The sequence below is a fragment of the Toxotes jaculatrix genome, chromosome 2 (genome assembly GCF_017976425.1).
Source record: "Toxotes jaculatrix isolate fToxJac2 chromosome 2, fToxJac2.pri, whole genome shotgun sequence".
In the NCBI taxonomy this organism is placed as follows: domain Eukaryota; kingdom Metazoa; phylum Chordata; class Actinopteri; family Toxotidae; genus Toxotes; species Toxotes jaculatrix.
Window position 1 is genome coordinate 11334703 of NC_054395.1, and position 24642 is coordinate 11359344.

The following is a 24642-nucleotide window of genomic DNA, read 5'->3' on the forward strand; positions in this document are numbered from 1 at the left end:
TTCTTCTAAAAGATTTTCACATAAAAGAGAAAAGAATGGAAAGCAATAGCTACCTGGAAGGTAGGACAAATACATCAAATATACCACGTTGGGTATGCATGATTTGTAGGAAATTAGATTAAACATGTCAAATCATGATCATCTAACTAACTGTTAACTTCCAACTTTGTGGCAACAAAGGCCATTTTCTGTTTCAACATGAAAACTCAACACAAGGCGATGTCCAAGAAATGGTTTTCCAATCTTGATGTGGAAGAACCTGACCGGCCTGCACATAGCTCTAACCTCAGTGCCACCCACCACCTTTGAGATGACCTGGAATGCCCAAGCAAGGCTCTATCACTCACTAAGAGCGGCTGACCCAACTAACACCACTGTGGTTCAATGTGAGCAAATCCCTGTAGCCAGGTTTTAAAATCTTGTGGAAAGCCTTCCCAGATAATTATATATATTGTCCTCATGAGTATGTGCAATGAAACTGTTCTTTTTTGTACTCTAATGAATCACTCTGCCTCTACACTTACAGGCCAAAGTCAACTGAATCCTGCATTGTGGATCTACAGAAACCCGAGTTCCAGTTGTGTGTTTTTTAAATCTCTATAATCTGGAGAGATACACCCCAATCATCCATCACAGCTCCACACCTACAGGCATTTTTAAAAAGAGTGGCTCCCAGCAGCTTCAGTTTCATGTTCTCTCACTCTGCTTGGCCTGGTGGGGGAATTCCCATTTTCTCTTCAGCTGTATCGTCCCTACACCTTTGGGTTTTAACTTGCTCAGAATCACACGTTGTGGTTCCATGGGAGTCTTTTTGTGTATGTGAGGGGTGCTGCTAATCAGTGTGTAGCCCAGGGGAGGGAGCAGCTCTCATCGCTGACCCATTTAAAGGCAGCACAGTGGAGAGAGTAGTGAAAGTAGGACAGGAAAAATACAGAACTTAAAGGTAGTGCACGCAGAAACTCACTGGCTAACCCATGCACAAACCCACACCTAACTTCTCACCTCCCTCAAGAGCTGTTGTTTCTGTTTCAAAGATGAACATATTGATCTGTCTGTGTCTTCCCCCACACATTATGCCTTTATGTCAAGTCTGTCTTCACATAAGCGCATTACTGCCCTCAAGAGATCATAAACTGCTTGCATTTCTCTTGTTCAGAGGTGTTTTCATTTCCAAATGCCCCCCATTGTGAACAGTGTAGTAGTATGTCCCTGTGTGTGTTGTAGAGGCTCTCTGAGGGAGGCGCCACTTGACGGTCCCCAGGAGGGCCATTCTGCCGCTCTTACAGCTTCCACTTCAAAATAACACCACAGCCTCTGACTGCAGGGGGGGCAGTAACACACCTGCTCAAAGAAAAGTACAGTCTCACGCACATGCACAGGGAAATACAGAGACATAAGACTCACAAAGAGTTTTTTTAAATATAAAAAGCTGCTGAGCAACAAGTCAGCTACAAGACATGTTTTAGTTGATGATGCCACAGTGAAATTTCCATTGTTTAAACAAAAAATCTTTGATTTTTATGGAAAAATATGTACTTAGAACTATTTATAGAGGATGTCCTCACCTGCACTCCTGAAAAATTTAGCAAGAGACATTTTGGAACAGGATGTTTCCTTGCAAACATCCCCAGCCGCTCCTCTGTGGTTATAAAGCGGGAACAAACTCACTGCCCTCGTTCTCGTCCTCTTTGCCTGCACAGTAGACACTTTCCGTATGATTTGTATGTAGTGTAAAGTGGACAGGAGCATGGAGATGTAACTCTCACAAAGTAAGTTCGGTATAGCAAGTCTCAGATACTGCTAAAACACTCAGTACCTTTAAATTAAGGCTATAACTCTCCACCACTTCTAACATGGTTTTTGCAGTCCTTAAATTTAGTAAACCTTATGCCGAGACAGTTCTCTTTATGCCAAACTGCACATCTGCAAAATTATTTAGCTCATTGATCTTTATGAGCATGTTTGATCTGTGTATTTAACAACGCTACTTGCTGCAATTTGAAGGAAAAAAGTCTGATGAAAAGAGTGGAACCATCTTATTTGACAACCCAGGCTTTTACAAAATTATCTAACGAAGACTTCATTTACAGTTGCTTTAGGTTGTAACAATAGCAGTAGGCTATATTGCAATATACACATTGGCGACACATTAAAGGAAAAAAACTTATTTAGCGTCTTGGTAAGCTTAAATATTACTTGGCTTAGATTCTCTAAAGGCCTGGTCACACCACAAAGCCATGCAGCAAAATTCATCTGAGTATTGTTGTGAAATATCTGGTTCTAGAGGTTTGATGTCAAAGTGACACAGTGACTTCTTGTAGCTGATACTGTAACTGATGAGCTAACCGCTAACATGTTAGTCAGCTGGGACCGTGCTGGAGCTAGTAAGTCTAGCTCCCTGAGATACTTCCTATTTTATCTTTACTATGCTGTTTACTTTCCCCTGACAGTTTGCTCTGAGTACTATGGACCATTTCATTCCATAAGAAGTGGCTAATTGAAGGGTAAAGGAAAAAAAGCTCTCTGAGCAAACAAACTTGCAATCTGTCAATTAGCACACTTGTTAGCTTTGGCGCTAATGGAACGATTAGGTCACACTGTTTATTTAAAAGGATGTATTTATGACATGGACTCCTGTCTCATAACTGTCTATTTCTATACAGAAGATTAAATAAAAGTCTGTTGCAACACAGCTAAGTTTCCATAAGCTCCTCCATTTTGGAAAAGACGACTGGCTGTAGGTCAACAGTGTGAATTTGTGTGTCAAAATTCACCAAAGTTGAACTCAAAGCAAAACATTTCCATGGTTTTACTGTGCCCCCACAAGTGAATGCAATGATTGCGTTTTTTCAATGATTTCAATTTCAATGTGAACTTTAATTCTTTAAAATGCCATTGTGACTGAGTCTTATGTCTGTGGAACTCTAGATTCACTATAATCACTTAATCACTATACCATATTCTGTTGTGGCTGAAGAAAAACTCTGACCTCTTGTTTCACCTCAGCCAAAAACATGTAGAGGAATAAATCCACAATCCAAAAAGTGGGTTATTTGAATTGGGTTTACCATCTAAGTATTGCTTTTAGTTTTTTGTGTAAACTGTTATAAAACTGGACCACAAAAAGGAAATATTTTCTTCTGTGGAAAGAGTATACTTGTTCAGTGAAAAGAAACATGTACTGCAATGTAACCTGTCCTTCACTTTCCTCTTTGTCTCCAAAACCTATATTTTGTCTTCGTTCTCTCAGTTTAAGAATACTCCCTCTCCACTGTCCCTCTGCCTCTGATCAAGGACTCCCGGGTTTGTTTTACTATGTTTGTGGGGTCCGAATACTGAGAGCCTGCAAATGTGGGGTCTAACAGCTTTATGGGGACCAGACTGAGGGACCCAATGAGTTTAAATGGTTGTTTGGAGGGTAAGACTTGGTTTTAGGTTGTGAGTTAGAATGAGGTTTAGGTTAAGGTTAGGGTAAGGGGCTAGGGAATGCATAATGTCAATGATGGGCCCCCACAAACTTTATGTTCACACAAACTGCTAGAGAGCACGGGGCCAGAAAGACAGAGAAATGACTGTGAGAGGAAAGTGACAGAGAGAAAGAGGAGAAGTGACAGAGGCGGAGCTGTAACTCATCTACACAACAAGAGCACAGGACAAGTACATAATGAGGAAGAGGACGAGGCAAACAGAGTAAAGAGAGAAAAATGACAGAGTGATGAGAGAACGAAAAAGGAGAGGGAGGGGAGACAGATGGAGGAGTGGAGGCAGACTGAAGGATGGACAAGGGTAGAAGATGTAAGGGAAAGATGCAGGGGTGGGAGGAATAACAGGGGAAGGGATCAAGGAAGTAGAGGAGGAGGAAAAGGCAGCATCGACCTGCAGGAGAGAAGAGGAAGATTAGGGTAGAAAAGAGGAAGATGATATGAAAACAGTGGAGTGGACAGATTGAAGAGGAGGAAATTCTGGAGAGGAGAAGAACTGAAGAGATGAGAAGTATAGGGGTGAAATACAAAGAGGAAGACAGATGAGACAAAGAGACAAAGATGGAGGTGAAGGCAGACAACAGGTTAAGAGGTGGAGTGGTCGAAGGAGGTTGAGGTGAGGTGAAAATCACAAACCACAACCATCATAAATACACAGAGAGTGTGAGTGTTTGAGAGAGACAGAAGATTCATGAGGTGAATGAAGCGACAGCAGAAGACCCCACACGCCATCAGACTGGGAGGCTAAAAAATTCAAAATGCAAAATCTTTTTTCTGCACGTACAGTGTTTCAGCTGCGATAAAACAACAATAACCGATGTTCCTTTACGTTTGTTGAGTTTCTGTCACAATAAAATGAGAAACTGGCAGCTTTTCATCTGTCTTCATTCTCATCACAGTAACAGAAACATATTACAATCACACTTGCTCCTTCTGCCTGACTAAACCATGGGAGGCAAACCAAGCGCCCCGCCTCAGTCTACGTCAGTACACGTCATCTGCAGGTATTTAAAGAACCGACTGAGAAGTTCAGCACATAATACTGGCTACAGATGAAAATCCAAAAACACTGCACTGAGTACAAGAGTTTGAAACAGGTAGGAGACAGGTTTGAGAAAAGTGAGCCAACTTTGGGTGAAACAGTCAGTTTGAGATACTTAATGGACTTGACAGATTCAGGACAGAGGTGCATAAGCACATAAGTTTTAAATCATTAAGGTAACTTACTATACTAGACCAAAATGTTCATGATACATTAAAATATTAAGGGGTGTTCCTAATTTGTGCATCACATTGAATCAGTTTAATCACTCTCATGGAGCCCAGTAGATCACTGTCATATCAGGAATCTGATAAAAACCTGTTTTTGGTGTAGCTGGGGTCACACTGAGTGGCAGAAATCAAAGCTTTACACGAATTGAATTATGGCATCTGACTTCATTTCATAGTTATAAAACAGCTTATATCCAAAACAGACCTGGGCTGCACTGGGATGTTCTCTTCCACAGAAGAACAAATACACACAAAAGTGTGCTTGTTTTTGCAGGGACTGAAGAGTCTATGATGATACACTGTGTATTGAAAAGCACGCAATGATATTGTGTCACTGAGGTGTCAAGCTAAAAAAGATCTGTGTATATTCTGAGTCAAAAGCATTCTGTCCCTGTTTGAGAAAACAAATTCTAATAAAGTATCGTCTGAACAAATAGTTTTATTATTTCCATATTTACTAATTCCATTTATGAATATATTAAACTCCCAGCTTCACAAGTTCAGTGGCCTTCAGAATCCAACGCATCCACTGAAGCGAGGAGAGTTTACTTTTACGCTGAGAGAGTTTGAGTTTATGTTTAAAAGAGTTCAGACAAGCAGATAGTTATTTTTTTCATGACTGCATTATTTCAGTGACTAATCTGATAAGCAACTGGCTAAGAAAAAAAAAAGCCAACAACACACACAGAAGAAAAAGTTACTTGCCTTGCAGGTTTCAAGATGCATATTGTATGAATTCTTAAAAAAGGGAGTGGAGTTGGGTTTGTTGAATAAGTCAAGAGCTCTGAGACAGAAAGAGCAATCGGGGGAGCATGAAAGAGTGAAAGGACGACAGGCTGAAGGTGGACATGGTTTAGCTTCTTGCAAAGATGTGAGAACCAAAGAGGACAAAGGACAACAATTTGCAAAAAAGAGAGTGAAATAGAAACAAAAGGAGAAATGTAATAAAGAACAGAGAAAGAGAAAAGGAGGATGAGATGCAGAAGGCAGAAAGGCTATATTTACACTCAAAGCAGGAGAGTGATCAGAAAGTTGCCAGTTTGAATCCCACCTAGGAAAATCTGTGTGGGAGCGAGTGGATGGGGAAAAAAAAAGGAGGCAGAGATGAAAGGAACAGATGAAGAAGTAGCAGGTGGACGGCGGCGATGGGAGGAGGAGGGGGAGAGGTGGATAAGGAGGAGAGCGGATGGTGAGCCGTTGTATTATTAATTGTGGTGAGATGTCCTGAAGTGCAGGAGCGAGCCGTCCGTCCATTAGGGGCTCTGTCGTTCCTGCTGCTGCTCTCATCCTCTATTTTTGTTCTGACTTCTTTCTAAATAGAGAAGCATGACTCACTCCATCCTTATTACCTTCTCTTAACTCCTCTCTCCTTCTCATCCCTCCTTGTTCCTGGCCCCACGACACATCAGTCTTTTTTAGTGCTTTTAGTGCTCTTTCTTAGTTTTTGCCTGATGTGGTTTCTTGAAGTCCACGACTCTGTGTCTTTATTGTTCAATTCGTGGACCATTTGCACAGGAAAAAAGTGTAGCTGGAGATAGTCACTTCCCACTGATTGGTGGTTTGAAAATTTTTGCAAATTGCAGTTGCAAACCAGATTTAACACACATTCAATCCACAGTTGGAGAAAACAAGAAGTAGTGCACAATGTGACATCTGCTCCTTTCTGTCTATACTATTTTCAGACACTGACCAGCACTTCAGCTGAACAGACGGTAGAAATTGTTCTGACACGCACACGCACACACGAGTTGATAAATTGACTGGATTATTGTGACTTGGACACAAGGCCATGATGAGTGTGACTAGAATCAGTTTAGTTACACTGTGTGTGTGTGTGTGTGTGTAATTATAACCATTAGGTGACTAACATGTTATAGTGAGCATAGTAATGCACATGTGTGAATGTAATGTATATAATCTGGTTGGCATGTGTGTGTTTGTGTTGGCATATATTCACTGTGTGTATATGTGTGTGTGTGTGTGTGTGTGTGTGTGTGTGTGTGTGTGTGTGTGTGTGTGTGTGTGTGTGTGTGTGTGTGTGTGTGTGAGGGTTTTATTCTCTGACCATGTAAATCTAAATCAGATGTCGTCATCACAGCTGCAGACGGTAGTTTGTGGCATTTATTTGTCGGGTGCTGACAAAATGTCACACAGTTTATGGAACATTATGCAGCTTCTGTCCTTTGTTAAAATTTTCTTCTGGCTGTTTCCTCGCTCCATTACCTTGTGCCTCTCTGGGTGTTTGCTCTCTGCTCATCAATTTACAGATTGTTACTCTCTGATTTATTTTTCCCAGTGGAATAGAGAGCAGGACAGCAGCGAGCGAAGATCATGGGGAGAAATTAGAGGATGGAGAAAGGTAAGGGGGACAGAAGGAGAGCAGGAAAGATGACAATAATGAAACTGTGTTACATAAAATAAACAAAACCTTACTCTACTCCATTAGCCCTAATGACCCTCACAGTGCTGACAGAAGCCTTTATAATGACCAGTCAGCTCTGTGGAAACTGCTCACACATGTACACACACATAATTAAAGTCATACAGAGAAACTCATTAAATTACCAGTGTTAACTGTTTGGCCGTTGTGGCATTTGCTGGAGGCAAAGTGTGTCTGACTGTATGAGCCTGAAGAGAAAATATTAAAATGGTTACAACAGCAGCAATCAATGAGTCTCACTTAAAATGTGTATAATAAAATATCTCCTTTGACTGTGAACCTAACTATTTAAGCAAATCTGGATTTCAGAGCAGCTAAATTTTGGCCTTCAGATCCTGCAAAGGACACAGCCCACAAAGGAGCGTCCTTCACAGGATCCAGGTTCTGAACTGGGTCGCTCCATACGGAATGTACTGCACACACACACACACACACACACACACACACGCACACACACATTGACATAACAATACATACTCACACACAGGCACCTAGTTCACAAAAACAAACCTGGAACTGGACTAGATAACTAGACTTTGATAATTTCCCTGCACTCACACACCCACGTGTGCACACACACACAACCACCAGATTAAATGTCACAATCTCAAATCAATTCCCCTCAGATGTGCAGACGCACACGAGCACAGACTCACACACACACACACACACACACACACACACACACACACACACACACACACACACACACACACACACACACACACACGGTTAGACACAAATCCAGGTGGACTGGGTGCAGTAATCCTAATAATTGTTGCAAAGGCAGTGATGACAGCTGTGAAAGCCTGAATGACAGACTGGACAGAGAAATGGCCTCATTCACTCATTCACTAACACCTGCTTACACAGTGTGTGTGTGTGTCATGGTGTGTCATCATACAGATCTTCATGTGGACGTTATTTTCATCACCAGACACTGAGTTATTCTCTTCAATATGTTTTCATGTTGAATTCTGAGCTTGAACTGTCACACAAAATATATATGGACATATTTTTGAAAATATCTTCTCACAGTGTCTCAAAAACTGCCTGTCCCTTTCAAGCTCCATTTGATTTTAATCTAAACAAACACCACTGACTCGTTCTTCTCTTTTTCTTAAAGACACAAACGCAGGGTATGAACTGCAAAAAAGCTCACAGGCAGAGAGGTAGAAGAATGGAAGGAAAGGAGGAAAGACGAGACTGATAAAATGAAGAATAAGCCGACTAAGAGAGAAAGAAAAGAAGTTATTAGGAGAACAGAAGGAAAGAAGGGAAAGCAGGAATTAAGCAGAGAGGCAGAGAGGGGGCAGAATAAACCGTGAGACTTTTTACTTTTCCGTTCCAGGATACACTGCCTCCCCCTTTACATATTTCATCTCTCCTGCTATTTATATAAAAAAGAAAAAAAAACTTAACTGAATTATTGATAAATCAAGTGAGCCCTACCCTCCATGTCTCTCTATCACACAGCGTTCTTGTCTCTCTCGAACACTAAAGCTCATCTGCCTCGCCCTGTCAGACACATTCATTTTTAAGTAATGACATTTGGTCCGTGCGCTTCCGCATTTCCACCCAGTACTAATAAGCGTTCTCATTACCTGGATACAACACGTGAAGAAGAAATACTGTAACGCCTACGCTTACATTATGTTCTTTTCCCGGGGAGAAAGTTAAACTCACGGGTTAAAGCATCACTTTCTGAGCTGGTGTAGAACTTAATGAAACTCTGATATTTACACTGCTTGCTTCCACTGTATGAAAAGAGCTATTAAGTATAAAAAAGTGCTGCGTACACAAATATTTGAGGACTTTGGAACATTTTTAATCTGCTGAAAATCCATGTCAGTCTCTTTAAAAATCAAGGCCTTTAGAATTCAGATGAACACATTTAACTTAAGTGCCCTCTATCAGTCGAAACACCTCAGCAAAAACTGCTTTTGTGATCTCATTGTTCCTCCTTCATCTCGTCATTTTTTCTCCTTCTTTTCCCCTACTGTTCTACTTACTGTCTTTTTGTATGTGCGTGTGTGTGTAAGTGTGTTAGCCTGTCTTCCCTCTGGACTGGGGGCTGCACGTGAATCAGCTCTACATGTCTGGTTTCCCCTCAGCGTCCACGCAGCTCTGCTTCCATCTGTTTCCACCGCTCCCTCGCTCTTCATCTCACTGTAAATGCGTCTTTCTATTCATCTCTGTGTTTCTCTGAATGTCTCATCATCCATCTTAATTTCACTCTGAGTTCCTCTTCATCACTTCTTTTTCAGACTCTTTCTTCTCCTCCCTTTGCGTCTCTATCCCCACTCCTTTTTTTTTCTCTGTGTCTCTACTGGACCATTCTTCTTCATCATCCTCTCTCTGTTTTTTCCCCAGTCCTAATCACTTTTTTTTCCTGGCTTGACAAGGAGTCTAGTTGGTAGTAGTTAAAGAAAATGCTGTGTCATCATCATTTACTGAAAAAAAAAAAAGGATTTCATCTGCTGGTCATTATATTCATTTTTTTTTTAATCCTGACATTTCTTTCTCTCCTCTCTTCCTTCTGTCTATCTTCTCTTTCTGTTTCATTCACTTCTTCTAGACAGCTGCAGGCCTTAACCCACAAGTACACACACAACACACACACACACACACACACACACATGCATACACACTCTCTCGTACATAATGTCTTCTTTTGATCTTCATGTGTGTGATAGATTTAATGTTGCTGATTTCTCACGGTCTAAATAGCATTTTGACCCATTCTTTCTCTTTGGCTGTGTGTGTGTGTGTGTGCGTGTGCGTGTGTGTGTCACTGTCCTGTACAGTGTAATGGTAGTTATATATAACCCTGTATATTATCTCTAGGTCTATCTCGTGGCAGTGACAGTACATTATGGTGCACTACTGTGAACAATCGTACTCCCCAGAGGCCCTGAAGGCGTCATGCTGCCTAACAGTAAATACAACACGAGTCCTCCTCAATCTGCCTGACGGACTGACTGATTTACACGCATCCTTGCTTCTTTCAGTCTTTTCTTTCATTGGTTTCTTCCCTCCATTCTTCTCCCTTCTGTGCCCCCCCCCCCCCCACTTTTCTTCCTTGGCCTTCTTCCTTCTTTTTTTAAATTTCCTTAATAACTGCATCCTCTCCTCACGTAGTCCTTTACTTCTCTGCATACTTATATATCTTCTGACATCCTTCCAACCATACTTTCCTCCTTAACTCCTCAGACTTCCTCTCTTCCTTCCCTACATGCTTCCCTACATACACCCACATACTTCTCACTGCCTTTTTTCCTTTTCTATTGCTTTCCCTCTTCCTTCCTTTCACCTTTAAGCCTGCGTCCAGATCGATAAAGGGGAGGTGAGAGAGCAGTTGGCCTTTACATTCATTTCATTGTGGCATGAGCAGAATCACTTTGGAGGAAAGAAAGAAAGCGTAACTGAAAAGGATGTCTGTGTTCTGTGATTCTGTTTCTCTCAAAACCGTCATTCTCTCTCCTTCTTCACCTTCTTGCCCTTGCTTTGTCTCTATTCTTTATCTTTATTTTTCGATCTCTCTTCCTCCTGTCGCCTTTTCTCAAGCTTCCACCCTTTAATGCTTCTCTCCCCTCATCTATCTCTATTTCTCGCTCACTCTATTTCCAGCACTCAATATTTGTCTTTTTATTTCATCTTTCACTCTTGTGCTTTGTCCTCCACTGTCTTATGAATCAAGCATCCTTGAAAAAAATAAAAACTTATGTGGTGCTTCTTGTAGTTTGTAAAAACAAAGCTTCGCTCATGTAACCAAGCACTGAACTGTTGGAGGTCGAGTACGTTGATGTCAAAGTGGCGCAGGGACTTTGTGAATGTTAGACTGTCTTTTGTCTGGAATAAAGATCCATTGGAAACTACAGCGTTGATTAAATGGACGGTTTGTATATCTTCAGTTTATATGATGTATTTAGCTGTCAGAGACTGAAAAACACTCATGAAAATTAGAAAATGATTGTGCACATTAAGAAAAGATGATCGGACTCTTTGCGTCTCACTGTTTATATTTAAATTGATGTTACTATATCACTTTTGTTTTGTTATTATATCAGTACCCCAGTTTGCATTAAGACAAGTTGGTGGAAACATCGTTCTGATTTCTACCAGCTAAACTAGTACACTGCTCTCTCAGCAGTCTCTCAGCAGCAGGTGAGTGGTCACTGTGGAATATGCCGTAAATAAGTGCAACATTGACTCCTGCATGTAGTTTCAGTTCTTACCAGATGTTTGTTTTGAATCTGTGCTCCAAATAGCAGGATTACTAATCTCTTTTGTGGACCCAAATACAGGCCACCATGACTCAAGGGGACGGCACAAGAGAGGCGAGTCAATGGTGCTGCATTTCCTACTAGTTACCAAAAGAAAATGAGATCACATAGTGTTCTATGAAACAGTTTATGAAAGAACGGAGGTTCAGGCCTAACTGCATCCACATAGTGAAGAGGTGGCAACAGTGGAATGAACATTTCCCATTTGTGCTGAACGGTATTGATCATCTAGAAGGAGATGACTCTGAGTGTGTGTCTGTGAGTACAGTTCTTGTTCTTGTTCATCAGCAAGGAAACATGTCTCACAACATGTTGTGAAACATGTTTCCTTGCTGATGCACTGTGTGTAAACTGTCTTGTGTGTATATTGAACATTCCTCTTACCTCCACCAGATGTGGCGTGGGGTTGAAGCCACACAGGTTACACACTTGGCTGTGGCACTGCGTACAGGTGTTGTAGTTAGGCGGGTCAGAGCTGCCGATGTTCAGCTCCGTTTTGCAAAGAGGACAGTTCACTTTAGGCTTCACAGGCTCTGGAGCAGGCGCAGGGGCCACTACAGGCTCCTGCTTCTGTGGCGCTTTCTGGAGATGAGCAGGTGTTTGCGGCTGTTGTTGTCCTTGTGGCCCTTTTTGATGATGCGCAGGTGACTGCTGTTGCGGCATTCCTTGTTGATGGGGCACAGTCTGCTGCTGTTGCTTCTGAGTTGGCGCATGGGGTCCACCCATTTGGGGACCTCCCATTTGGCTCGGCGCATGAGGACCCCCCATTTGGCTCGGTGGATAAGGCCCTCCCATTTGACTCGGTGCTTGAGGGCCACCCATTTGAGTTGGCGCATGAGGGCCCCCCATCCCAAATGGTTTGGTGCCAGCGACCCCTTGTTGCTGCTGCTTGGTGTCAGGAGTTGCATTGCTAAACACCACCTTGCCTCGTGCAGGGCTTGCCTGGGTGGAGGCGGTGGGTAGAGGGTCAACACTGATCAGGGTACTAGCCTGATTGAGCAGCGAGGCTCCAAAGCCAAACAGTTTGGTCAGTCCATCCTGGGCGGGAGGAGGAGCCTGACTCTGAGGTCTATGGGCCGGCGAGGAACCGGCACTTCTGGTCTGGTCATGGTGCCGTGCCATTGGCTGATGCATCGGAGAACCACGACCCAAATCGGGCTGGGAGGGCGCCTTAGTCAAGCCAGGAAGGGGCACAGCGCCAGGGTGGGGAATGCGTGGACCCCCAGGCTGGCTGGGGCCTCCTGTGGGACCTCTGACAGCTCCTTGAGCTCCGGGACCTCTCTGTGAGTATGGGTCGGACCTCATTCCCTGCTGAGAGGGCCCTGCCTGAGTCTGGGGGCCGCCAGGGCCTGGGTGTCTCTGTAAGCCTGGGGAGGCTTGAGGCTGAGTCTGCAGCCCTGGCTGGGATGGAGGGTAGGTCTGGGGCTGAGACTGGGGATACTGCTGGGACTGGGAGTATGGCTGGGACTGGGAGTAGGGCTGTGTCTGGCCGTAGGGCTGAGACTGAGGCTGCTGCTGCTGCTGCTGACGCTGGGTGGGCTGACTCTGTGCCAAAGGTTTGGCCTGCGCTGCTGCTGCTCCTGCCGACTGCGTTGGCTGAGGTGTGGGCTGCTGAGGTTGGACGATGGGTTTGGCTTGGTGGGACGGAGAGTGAATCTGCTGTTGGCTCTTAGAGCGAGGCGTGGTCATATCAATGCCAAGAGCTCTCTGCATCTGACAATTCAGACATAACCACTCCTGGACCTGCAAACAGAAATCAGACAGGTTTGATGTTATTTTAATCTTTCAAAATCCACTCCGCCTTTGGAAAAACAATTTTATTTTGTCTGCATGACAATATCATGTCTATTCTGTATCAGTTTCTTCCGACAATTGATGTTACATTTTACTAAGTAAAATGTTTAAACTCAATCTGCTGAGTGGAAATAATCTAGCCATCTTGTAAATGGTGTCTATACAACCATACAACTATACTAATAAAATAATAATTCTACAATTCTCAAAAATTCAGTCAGACATATTGGGTGTCTTTGAGATTTCCACCGGAGTTTAAATTAGGTTCTGCAGGTTTGAACAGTGCTTGGCAGCACAACATGGAGGCTGAGGGAGTTATGACTGTTTGTTTGTTTGTTTGTTTGTTTGTTTAGTGATATAAGAAATCTCTTAGCACCACGACCAGGTAAAAGACTGACTGGAAGCAAAGGCAGAAAAGAGAGAGAATAAATGAATCTCTGCAAAGACAGGGGACAGTATTGATATGAAACTCTGTTATAAGTCACTCAGTTTCCCTTTTCAAGCTGATTGCTATTGATTACTTTAAATATCACTGCTGACTCAGACAGGATGCACCAGTGTCTCTTATCATCCAAACCACATGGACTCTGTATTCATTCATTCAGCTTCAAAGCTACAGATTATAGAGACAATGCACATGGATGGCCACGCGTAGTGTATGGTCCATCTTTCTTGTCATGGAAAACGGAGGTGCACAGAGAATAGTTGTAATCAACCAGAAATAGAGGGAGAGAGAGGTAAATCAACCACAAATTGACTGAAGCGCTGAGTGATTGCCGAGCCGAAACCACAACCTGAGTGAAACGCATTACATCTCTGACAGACACACACACACACACACACAGATAAATCCACACAGCTATGCAGGTATGCGCACATACACGCAAAAATCAAGTGCAGGCACAAGCAGGACTCAAACAGAAAGCACAAGAGACACACGTAGTCAAATGAAATGAATGCACAGCACCCTTCAGTATCTAAAAATAAAAATAAAGCATCACCCCTCCTCCTCCTCCTGCTCTTCTCCTGTCTTTCTCTTTCCTTCTCCTCTTCCTCCAGATGAGAGCTGATACTCCCTTGTGTCCGGACCTAGCTTGGCTCTCTAATTTCTCCCGACTGCACAAAAAACCCACACAGCTTCTGTCTGAGCCGTGTCAACCTGCTCTCGTCCCGTCTGTCCTACTGTAGCTTTGCATCCACCACTGCGACCCAGCTGCCATAAACAGTGCTATTTTAGCTCCTCTGCAGTCAGAGCAAAGCTAGTAAATCTCTGCACGTTTCAAGCGTTTCTCCCATCCCCTTCCTTTCCCACAATGCAATGCGCAAATGTACTGTATCACCCCACCCGCTATCCACTAACCCCCCCCAACCCTATAATTTTTTTGCAAGGTGCTACGGGACAAGTTGGCTCCTTGAATTTGAAGGGAAGATGTGGAAAGCAGAGAGGGGGAAAAAAAGGGTGCATCAGTCACGTACCCTAACTAAGCAGTTCCTCCCACTGTGCTGTCCCAGCCTGCTTTGCTGTCTGGCATTTTCTAGCTTGACAGCATTACTGATCCCATGTTCTGTTAACTCAGCGGCTACAGCCACTGCTACAGCCTGACATCCTGCTTTCCCCTTAACATATTCTCTTTGTAGCTGTCTTTCCCATCCTCCCTCACTTCGCTTCTCCCTATTTTTCCTTTTCTTTACATCCCCTCTATTTTTTCCCTTCTCTTTCCCATTTTTCATGTCTTCCGCCTCTACCCTCATTTTTCTGTTCAGTCTCTGATCAGGCTGAAAATGTAGGTCTTGTTCCCTGAATGGCTGAAGTGGCAGGAGATTTGAAAGTATAATTTTGCTGTGCAGGCTCCTCCCACGTTGTGCTGCCATAATTACATCTGATGAAGATCGCGAGAGGGAGATGAGGAGAGGTAGATAGGGAGAAAGAGAAGGGGGGGGATTTGATTTTAATGAGTCCCTGCCTATCCGTCTGCCTTTACAACCAGCATCATGAGAGGAACTTTAAGAAGCGAGGGATGGAGTGAGGGATGGAGGGATGGAGGGATGAGTGAAAGAGAAGGGGAGAGGATGGAGAGGGAGCGAACAGCGGAGAGAAGGGAGTCAGCAGTTTTTAAATCCAGGCAGCTCTTCAGCTCTCATCATGTCAAGCTTAATCAACAGCACAGCAGCACAAGGATATCTACTTCTGCTTTACTGTGGTTAAACCCAGCAAATCCTTTCACCTGAGCATGGCTGTTAACAGGTGAGGAAGGTGTGTGGCAGGAAAAGGGCCAGTTCACTAAAAAATGGAAAAAAAGAAAAAGATTTTCTTACATTTAGCACTATCTAGCCATGCAGCTAGTTTTGGTTTTGACATATTATAGTGACACTATATTTATATAGTATAATATAAAAAATATTTAAAAAGGTAACAGGCCTTTCCATTGTCTGTCTCCATGACACTAGTGTATGGAATAAAAAAGACAATATCTCTAATTCTGCTGCATCGATAATGATTCTTTTTTTTTTTAAACTGTCTATCATACAGGAGTGCAATGCTAAATCAGTGTTTTTTTTTTTAAATATACACTGTGCATACTGTTTAGGGTGCAGCGTTTAGGCTTAATTTCAGCCAACTTTTTCAGCAAAATAACCTCTAGACTGAGAACAAGAGCGAGCATAGCCAGTGCAATACATAATATTGTCAGGCGATTTAATATGTGCACCCATACTGAGCTACAGCAAGAAGCCACGCTTAGACTGAAACATTTTATCCCGTTGGTTCTCACTTAATCTTTAACCAATTTTTCACCTAAGTGAAAAATATCTTCTTCAAGACAAAGTTGGCCATGAAGCAGCACGGAGCTACTGAAAGTATAACATCTGACTGTTAATGTAATAAGTAACCCAGGAGGACAGTGATACAAGTAAGTGAGTAGAGATGAAAGACGTATCAGCTGCACAGGCAAAGAACAAAGTATTAAATTATTAGTTAAATAATAATTTCTTTTCTCATTATTTTATCCCACAGTGCATTCATCTTTTCCATGCATGGAATAACTGAGCAGTACAGAAGCAGAGTGCTTCTGTTTACACATGTGGCTCAATGAAGTTCACAGGTTGCCCCCAGTCCAGCCTAATAATACACCAGCCTGCAGCCTGAGACAAAACGTAGACAAACAACGTCCAACATTGTTTATGATCAGCTGTCATCATCCGACCCTCCAAAACTCCCCTTCAGGCCCACTGAAGTGTCCTGACCCTAATGTTGAAACCTCAGCTCTGACTCAGACTGATAAGACTGTCACTGGACAGCTTTGACAGGTGTCTTCTGTGCCTCAAAGAACCAGAGTACAGGCATCACCTCAAGTTATGGCCCATCTGTTACTGTCTCTGTGTGGTTCACATTTCTCCCAGTTAGTTTGCATGGGGTGCGTCGGGCCAGCTCGGGCAATTTTTCAGGCCTATGGAAGTTATTACAAACATAAATGGCCTCAAATGTCTTTTCTGAAAGGGGGAAAATGAGCCCTGGCAGTTTCCACTGATGCTGACTCCGCACACACCAGCAGGAGGAGATGTAAAGGAGAGGGAAACAAATACAACATTTTTATGAAGTAGAAAACAGAGGTTTCATTTCTGTAGAAGCAAATATCAGCCTATTTTTTATGTATAATTGTATTTGAGTTTTCAAAACCTCACCACAGAATCATGGTTAACATTAATGGAAGAAAACACATGTACTACCATATCATGACTGAAATTACTGAATTAAAAATTATTATAGAAATTCTCAATGAAAATAAAGGGCAAATGCATGAAAAGGTTATGAGACAGAACAATCACTATCTGGCATTTGTTTGATGCAGTAATTAGCACGTTTGTGTAATGAGCTATCCTTGTTTCACATGTTACAGGAATTATGGATACCAGCATCTCTATACAAAGCAGCAAAATGCAAATGACTTTAATTAGTTTAAAATGCCACTACTGGATGTTTTCTGATTAGAGATTTAGCCCCTTAGAGGGAGGTGGGAAGACACTGATGGGAGCATCACATTACCTACTTAAGTAAAAATTATGGCTGCAAGGTTCATATATAAACACTCACACATACGCACTGCAGACTTTGACTACAGCCTCTTATCTCCAGCTCATACTAAGAAGCTCAGCTCTCCTCAGACCTGCAAGACTCCGGTTTCCTTGATAGCTTTTCTGTTTTTCAGTCTGTGTTGCTGTCACTCCTGTGTCTCTGCAGACGCTACATCATTTACTCTCCATTTACACCCACACTAACATTCACCTGTCTACACACACCGGCACAGTCAACCTCCCAATCTAACACGTACACACACACACACACGCAGATCTGAGCTCCTCTTGTAACAATCATTAACCTGGAGGTCAGGTCTATCTTTTCAAGAGGCTGAACCCTGTCAGTAGTGTGTCTCTCTCACACATACACACAAACACTCACACTAAGAAGAGACCTTCAGTTGGATTAATTTCACCAGGTCTACAGGTGTTAAACAGTTGAACAGATGTTGAAACACGGATGGGGCCGTGCATTTGATAGTAATCAAATTCAAGCAGATATTGCAGCTGGTGTTAATTTAGACTGCAAAACTGCCTGAATGTGCTTTATCATCAGTAAATGAAGAGTAGACATAGAGCATAATGATTCAAAATAGGTAAAAAAATAAAATAAAATAAACATAAAAAAATACTGCTACTACTATTAGTATGTAATTTGTTGTACAGTTACACGAAACAACATGAAGCTACACTATCAGGATATTCAGATTTAAAACATCAAGTCTGGTGCACCAATGTGGGCAGGGCTCTTTAATCTTTCTGACTCTGTGTTGAAGACGTCTGAGTTTTTGTAGGAGCTTTTCAGCCCCAATACTAAGCACCCACTTGTTTTTGTTTTTTTTTTTTTTCCAGCATAAATTAAATTGAAACTGGAAGCATAAAACACGTAGTCTGTCCTAAAGGCAGCAGAAAAAGTGCAGCCAGACATAGAAAGCAAATTACAAAGAGGTAATAAACTGCCTATTGCTTGAGTCACTGCATTATTTTATCAACTGGCTTTATAGATTAGCAGAGCGGAGAGTGAAACAAATAAATGGACAAAGCTGTATGCCAACTGCAATGTCTGTCAAAAGAGTTGGAATATGATAATTAGCCCATATCATGCAGCTCTACTTTCGACTACAAGAGGCGAGTGGAAATTCCACGGAGCAGAGCTCTAATCTAACTTGTCATTAATTAGCCTGGAGACACAAGAAGAAGAGAGGAGAGGAGGTGGGAGGACCAAGATCCAATCAAAGAGCTAAAACAGCATGGAGGAGGAAATCTATGAGGTTTTCTTCCCCTGTCATCTCTCTATCCCTGCTGCTTTTTTTTTTTTTTTTTTGTTCACCTAATCAGTGCTGATTATGAAAATTGTTAATAGAACATCGTCTTAATAATCTGATTGAGAACAGCACCTGGTACTTTAGTGGAAATATTACAATGAGCAGGATTTGTGGACAGCAGCCTAAATGACACACTGTGTAGTACTTATGGAACCAAGCAATTGTTATGAGAAAGAACATGAATAAAAACAATATTAAGAAAAAATAAACATGAGGGGAAAATATGTCAAGTCATTCTTTGTCTGTCATCCGATGTGAGTGTACAGGTGGATGATACCTGACAAATTCTATTCATACCTCTCATCTGTATACTTTCTCTTTTGATTGGTGGCTTTATCTCACTCACTCACTCACACAAACTCACTGTAAACCCCAGACAAACACACAACACACACACGCACACTAACCTTTGAAAAGAAGCCACCCTTCTGTCATCGGGGGAAAGAAAAAAAGGAAGTCTGACACTTCAGGTCTCGATGACAGAATGAGCTATTTCCTGTGACTGTCGCATGCAAAGTGTGACATGGATACAAACCCAGTCACACTCAAGCATACACACACACACACTCACTCACTAACATGCACGTACACGGAGACCAGCTGTCAACATAAAATATTCACGTCACAGATCTCCAAACACTACGAGCGCTGAACAGGTGTTAATGCTGTTTCATGGAGAAAACTCGAGGTGGGATTCACAGCAGCGTCTGCAGCAACATCAGCAGACGTTTCACCTTTACCTCAATCAAACAACTTCAAGCTACATCTCAATAACACTGTTAGTTGTACTTTATTTTTTATTGTATATTAATACCTCTGTATTGGAGACACAGTTCTGGGTGAGCATGCATGCAGGGTCCCTTCACCGTTATACTTGAACACAGTATAATCTACAATATGTTCCGTGCAACCAGGCGTAGTCCTGTACTGCTGGCAGCTCCGCTGGAGCGTTTGGGTGATAAATGCTCTATTCAAGGGCACATCAGCAGATTTAATGGAGCCTCATACATGTAGGCTATCCTACAGTGGTTTCTCCTTTCATTTGACCACCTTAACATTGCAAAGAGGCTTCAGTCTTGTAACATTAGAACTGCAAATGTATATTTTATGGCACAGATCAAGCTGCAGGCGAGATCATAAAGCACATACTGTATGCTATTTAATATAGCATAATATATTTTAATATAGATATAGATATTGTTGCATATAATGCATTGTGAAAGAAGATTTAAATGAGTAGCGGTGTCTCGGCCTCTAATTTTACACAGTCAGAGTGAATCTCGCCCAAATCAATATTATTTTGCTTTCATTGTATAAGACAATAAGTTTCTGTTTTATTTAATATAAAAACGTCCCTATAAACTTGGTTAGTCACAACACACACTTGGGTGTCATGACACACCAAAACAGCAGCAAACATGGAGGTGAGGAAGTGTGTGTAATGATGTCTGTGTGTCCTTTATGGAGAATTCGCTTAGTGTAGATATGTCTGTGGGTTTTGGAGTAATTCAGACATCTTAGTTTTGTTTATTTATTTTGATTTCATTTCAATTTGATTTTTTTTTTATTTTTATCTATTTTATTGTCATGTATACTGTATTATTTCCAATGTATTTTGCTTCTTAGTATTTTTGTATATTTTTCTGACATTTGAACCTATATTGATCATCTGAGGTGGTCAAGCATATTGTATACACTATTAGTCACTACACAAACAGCGTGTGTGCATTTAAACCTTTTATCAACTGCACATTTTCATGAGAAAGAACTTTTAAAATGTTGAATGTTAAAAAAAAAAAACATTGGCGTTAGTTGTAATCCAGAGTTTTGCAGAATTATCCAATGACATTCTTGTCTGGCAACTGGAGTGAATGACTTAAAGCAGATTTAACTGTGTTTGAGATGTCTTGCTATTTTTGGGGGGACATCTGTCAGAAATAAGTATTTCCCCTCACTATTGTACAACTGAGAATAGAATACACATAAAAGTTTCTCTTACTTTGTCCTGAGTGAAGGGCAGGAGAGTCTTTGTAAAAGCATAATTTAATATAGAAGTAGTAACTGGATAAGAGGTGGTGGTATAACAATATATATCGCAAGATGATATAACCTGGGTTTTGCCATAATTTAAAATTATTTGTATCGTGAGAAAGAGTATTATGCATATCACCTGCTTAAAAAACATTGATGGCTTTTAAATGAAAACACATGAAATTGAGGCATCATCATCACAAGAGTCACAATGTGAAATATTAACTCTACTTTCTTCAGCCTGCTAAGTTCAAGCCGTTGTCTTTGTGAGTCTGTGTACACCAGCTCTAGAAAACAGAGTGGGGTGAAACAGCACAGCAGGAGCAGAAGTCGAGTATAGTAGCTGCTTCTAAGAATTACAATAGTTGAGAGTTTTTTTATTGACTAATTTCACTCACTATGGAGAAACAAGGGGAGGTCTATAATAGAAAAAGTACAATGTGGTTGCAGGTGCCTTTTGTACATGAAAGTGAGCTTGAATTAACTTGCCATGAGCTGTAATTGGCTGAACACGTCACATGTAAAGTAAATGAAGCCCACCATGAGAATTAGAAACTGTTTGTGGTTTGGTGTTGTGGTCTACGCTGAGATGTTCACAGACCCCGTAATGGGAACAGGCTGCACACACATTAACGCATACACGCTATACGTATACACACACACACACACACACACACAAATACCCACATGTGGTGGATAACACAGCCCCACATGCTCCGGCAGAATCCATATGCACCTCCACATAGGGACATGTACACAGCTTTTAATAGGCCTGTCTGTCAAGGCGGTGTGCAGCATTTCAGGGCAGGAGTGGAGGAGGGAAGGAGAGCAAACACACAACAGTAGGAGTGTTTGTAGAAACGCATGGCGAGGGTGGAGGTAAGATTAATGTCAAGAGATGGAGACTGAGAGAACAAGAGAAGAGGGGACAGGTGCTCTTAAGGTTGAGTTACGTTTATTTACGGAGCAATTTTATGTAACAGGTTACAAAGTGCTTTTAAAAAAAAACAATATTCATCGCAGGTAACGGACATATGAGAACAACTGCTTTTAAAAAATGAAAGAATCTATGAAATTGTGTGTCATTGTGCTAATTACTGAAGCTTATAATAAAGCCCTGAGACACCCAGGATCCACCCACACAGGCGTTTTGACTTATTTTGGCTCACTGGACCTTCTCCAGACTCTGTGGGCATAAACAGTGTGTGTCTGATTGGCATCTCACTCACTGCTCTGTATGCTCACACGGGACAACTTACATCTTTTTTTTAATGCTTTTTAAGCTAGAGCTCAAAACTCTGAATCTTTAATTGGGTGTTTAATAAGTGAACGGTCATAAAATGATTTCTCAGAAATGAGATTAAATACTGTTAAGTGTTTAGCAGGATAAACAGAATTTAGGTTTCATTTCATGTCCTTCATTCAGCTTGACATGGTGTGCATGTCTGTTTAGGGGTATTATGCTTTGTTTAGCCCTAACAAATCAATAGCGAGACAAGTATTCGTCCCACTGATGCCATTTTCAGTCGAGTTGGAAGCTGCGGTAGCTGTTGCTAGGAGCAGTTCACAGATAAAACGGGATCAAGTGGAAATGTATGAATGAATGCACAAAAGCGATAACAGGCTGTGCAAAATAGCAGCTACAGTATCAGTACAAGCAGAATTTACATCAGGACATTTTGACAGTACAGGACCGGTGCATGAGGACTTACTGCATAAAAATGAATAAATAAAACTGTAAATATTAGATTTATACTGACAAGGAGGAGTAATATATGAAATGAAACATTAGCAGACCTGCAGGGGACGCACATACACACACACACGTTCGCTGTATGTTCCACATTTTAGTCACTGAGTGGAAGCTCTTATGCAGAGTGACTCCAGTGAGTGAACAGCTTGTCTGGGCGCTCACAGTCATGGCAGCAGACTAATGTACTGATCAATATTCCACACAGAGAGAGGACGTTCCAGGAAGTATTCCCATGATGAAGCCCTCAGATTCTACAGCTAATTATGGAAACACACACACACACACACACAATCACACACACACACACATGCACACACACATTTGTATTTCTTCTACATACTTACACCCTGACACCCATTGACATGGTATGGTCTCTGGCCCTTAACCGTAACCTTGATCCCCCAAGGCTGTATGCCCACCATAACCTCTAATCCTAAATTTAACCCTAAATCTTAACCCTAAAAAAAATGATATATGAAGACATAAACACAAAATGCAAAAAATGTCCACACACTACGAGGGAAAGTGGAAAAGGAGCGCCCATGGAAGACTGTCTCTTAAATGACATGACAACAAAGAAGCAAAGACACTGGTTACAATACGGCTTACTGTGACACTTGAATGGAACAGAGCCAGTAGCAGTGACTGTTGTTTGTAACACCTATACATACAACTTACAAAGCTTTGACATCACTTTCTGTGATTATCCTAATACGTCTTCTACAGATTTATAATGACATTAGTCGGTGGGTAGAACCGCTTCTCAGAACTGACAGAAAGACTGATGGTATCAAAATGAAAACAGAGTTTAAAGTGAGGGCTGTGTGAGTCTCTGACAGAATGAGAGCACTTTGACAGATTAGATGCTCAGGATTTTAATGATACTAAATGCGTAATGAAACTGATAAATTACTACATAGAATTTTGAAAACTTCAATTGTTCAGTAAATGAGTGATTAAGCGTCTTCACACTTAATCACTCATTTACTTAAGAATAAAAACTTTACTTTGTAGTTCATTTAAGTGTATTGAAAACCAAGCTCTTAGCTTATCCTGAGTCATTTTGTTGCATATAACAAACATTTTCACCCTGATAATTTAAATTCATATGTGACTAAACAGACAGGGTGGGAAATTTGTCACACACCTGTTTCCAGTTCCTGGAACTTTGTCCACAGTTCTCTGGTGTTCATATGTTAAAGGAAAACAGCATAATAATAATGATAATAGAACTTTAGTCAAGACTGTGGTTTTTCTATTGAGTTCATTTGATTATGCTCATGTGACTATCACATCTGTCAACATCTGTGAAATCTTGTGTCCCGAGGCTGTTTCTTGTATTTGATTTTGATTATTGTAAATTCTTAAACCTATAACCACTCATCTATTTTTTTAAAAGGACAGATTCTCAAATTTTCAGGTGTCTCTGTACAGTTGCTGAGTTCTCCATTAGCCATATAATACATCTGGAAAATTGCCCACTGGAACAAAAAAAAGACGAACCTTGAAATGTAACATCTGAAGACACAGAGAAAGACTCCTCCTTCATTCTGGACCTAATAGCGCTGCAGCTGACAGTTCATTCTCTGCTTTGTCCTGATGAATGGACTACACACACACACACACACACACACACCATGGTCTATCTCAGCATGATTACCATCAGCTAGCTCCTGGCCAGGAGAGAGTCATAAAATAGACTCACCTCTCACTTCTGAGGCTGTGCACTAACACACAAATACACACACACCCACACACACACACATCAACAAGCATTCCAATTTCATAAATCCTGTTCTTATCATGCCATCTCACTCCCTACTCTGTTGCCACAGTCTCACACATAAACACGCGCCCCTCTGTCTATTCTCCCTGTCATCTACACACACACACACACACACACACACACACACACACTCATATGCACACTGTCATTCATCCATTGCCTCCCTTCACTGAATAACCCTGACTGGTCGATCGTATTGACCACTATCAAGCTATAATGCATGTTTCTTAATTAAAATCTGCCTCAGCACTTTGAGTCCAGAGTGATCCAGTATGATCACAGCCTCTATGTGAACCCTGTGTGAGGAAGTGTGTGTGTACTTGAATGCAGGTAATATAACATGCAGATTTTGGTTGTCACTTGAGCGAGATGGCGAGGCGCTCAGTGTGTGTGTGTGTG

General features: G+C 41.7%; 1 protein-coding gene across 1 annotated transcript in view; it reads right to left on the reverse strand.

Moving 5' to 3' along the window:
* Positions 1-24642, reverse strand: part of bsna (bassoon presynaptic cytomatrix protein a) — a 106278-nt gene that overhangs the window by 61442 nt on the left and 20194 nt on the right. Inside the window, exons 2-3 of the mRNA XM_041054804.1 lie at positions 12323-13223; positions 11865-12214 (exon numbers count right to left, since the gene is read on the reverse strand). Coding sequence (XP_040910738.1) covers positions 11865-12214; positions 12323-13223 — 1251 coding nt within the window. The remainder of the gene's footprint in view (positions 1-11864; positions 12215-12322; positions 13224-24642) is intronic.